This window comes from Suricata suricatta, chromosome 6, assembly GCF_006229205.1.
Source record: "Suricata suricatta isolate VVHF042 chromosome 6, meerkat_22Aug2017_6uvM2_HiC, whole genome shotgun sequence".
NCBI lineage: Eukaryota > Metazoa > Chordata > Mammalia > Carnivora > Herpestidae > Suricata > Suricata suricatta.
In genome coordinates this window covers 31,242,431-31,243,363 of record NC_043705.1, presented here as the reverse complement: position 1 = coordinate 31,243,363, position 933 = coordinate 31,242,431, and the positions used below count along the sequence as shown (strand labels likewise).

At 37.8% G+C, this 933-nt stretch overlaps 1 protein-coding gene across 1 annotated transcript in view; it reads right to left on the bottom strand.

Annotated features, from left to right (window-relative positions):
• LOC115293410 (protocadherin beta-11-like) overlaps positions 1–933 on the bottom strand; it is a 6,445-nt gene continuing 5,512 nt past the window's right edge. The window contains exon 4 of the mRNA XM_029941197.1: positions 1–933. Within this exon, the coding sequence (XP_029797057.1) occupies positions 648–933 (286 nt within the window). The 3' untranslated portion in view covers positions 1–647.

The following is a 933-nucleotide window of genomic DNA, read 5'->3' as shown; positions in this document are numbered from 1 at the left end:
TTCTTCACAAATTTTCAAAATATTTTTATTTATTTTCATGCAGGTTATTACATTTTGTTGCCATTAAGAGACATGACCTATTTTTACATATGTCAGCAAATGTGAACACTAGAAAATAGTAAGAGTAGTGTATTTAAGGGAAATGAAATAATAATATGACTGCAAGGTATTACTGGCGTCCCATATCACTCACAAAATGATCTCTCTCATTTTCTCATGAGCAGAGTAATAGAGAAATATTTCTTAAATGCTAGATGACATGATTCTTTTTACACATGATTAAACAATGTTAGATAAGATCAGAGGTGCAAGGATGTCTGATTACATGAAGTACAAGGTGATTAGAATAAAGAGGTTAGTCTATGAAATACACTAGGAGGAAAAGACAAATTTAGGTTTTCTAGATAACAAATAATCATTAAATCCTTCACCATTTTGGAATGATTAAACCTTAAGACTATTATTTAGAAATGGGTGCTTTAAATTAAAGCTATTGATTAAACGCAAAAAAGGATGAATCAACTTGTAAATCATACAGTACTTAACACTGGGCTTAAAATTGCACAATAACCAGGAATTTTAAAACAAATCTAATATTGATATGATTGTACAAAACTTAAAAGTAAATGAAAATATAAAAAGAATTTTTACTGGAAATTAAATCCAAAACTATTTCGAAAGGTGGGATTTTCTTCACTATTCCCCTCAGAGTCCTGTGCTTGGATATTGGGGATAATGGGCTTGAGGAATTTGAACTCACTGGTCCCAGATCCTCCCCGCAGACACACCTCGTACTGGTAGCTCTGGGACAGCGTCCCCGTGCCGCTGACGTCCACCAGGTGGCCCGGAAAGTGGCCCTCGGGCACCGGGCAGCGGCCCGCCGACGCCGCCCGGCTCCGCCTGCACAGCCGCACCGCCACGAACACCAGCACC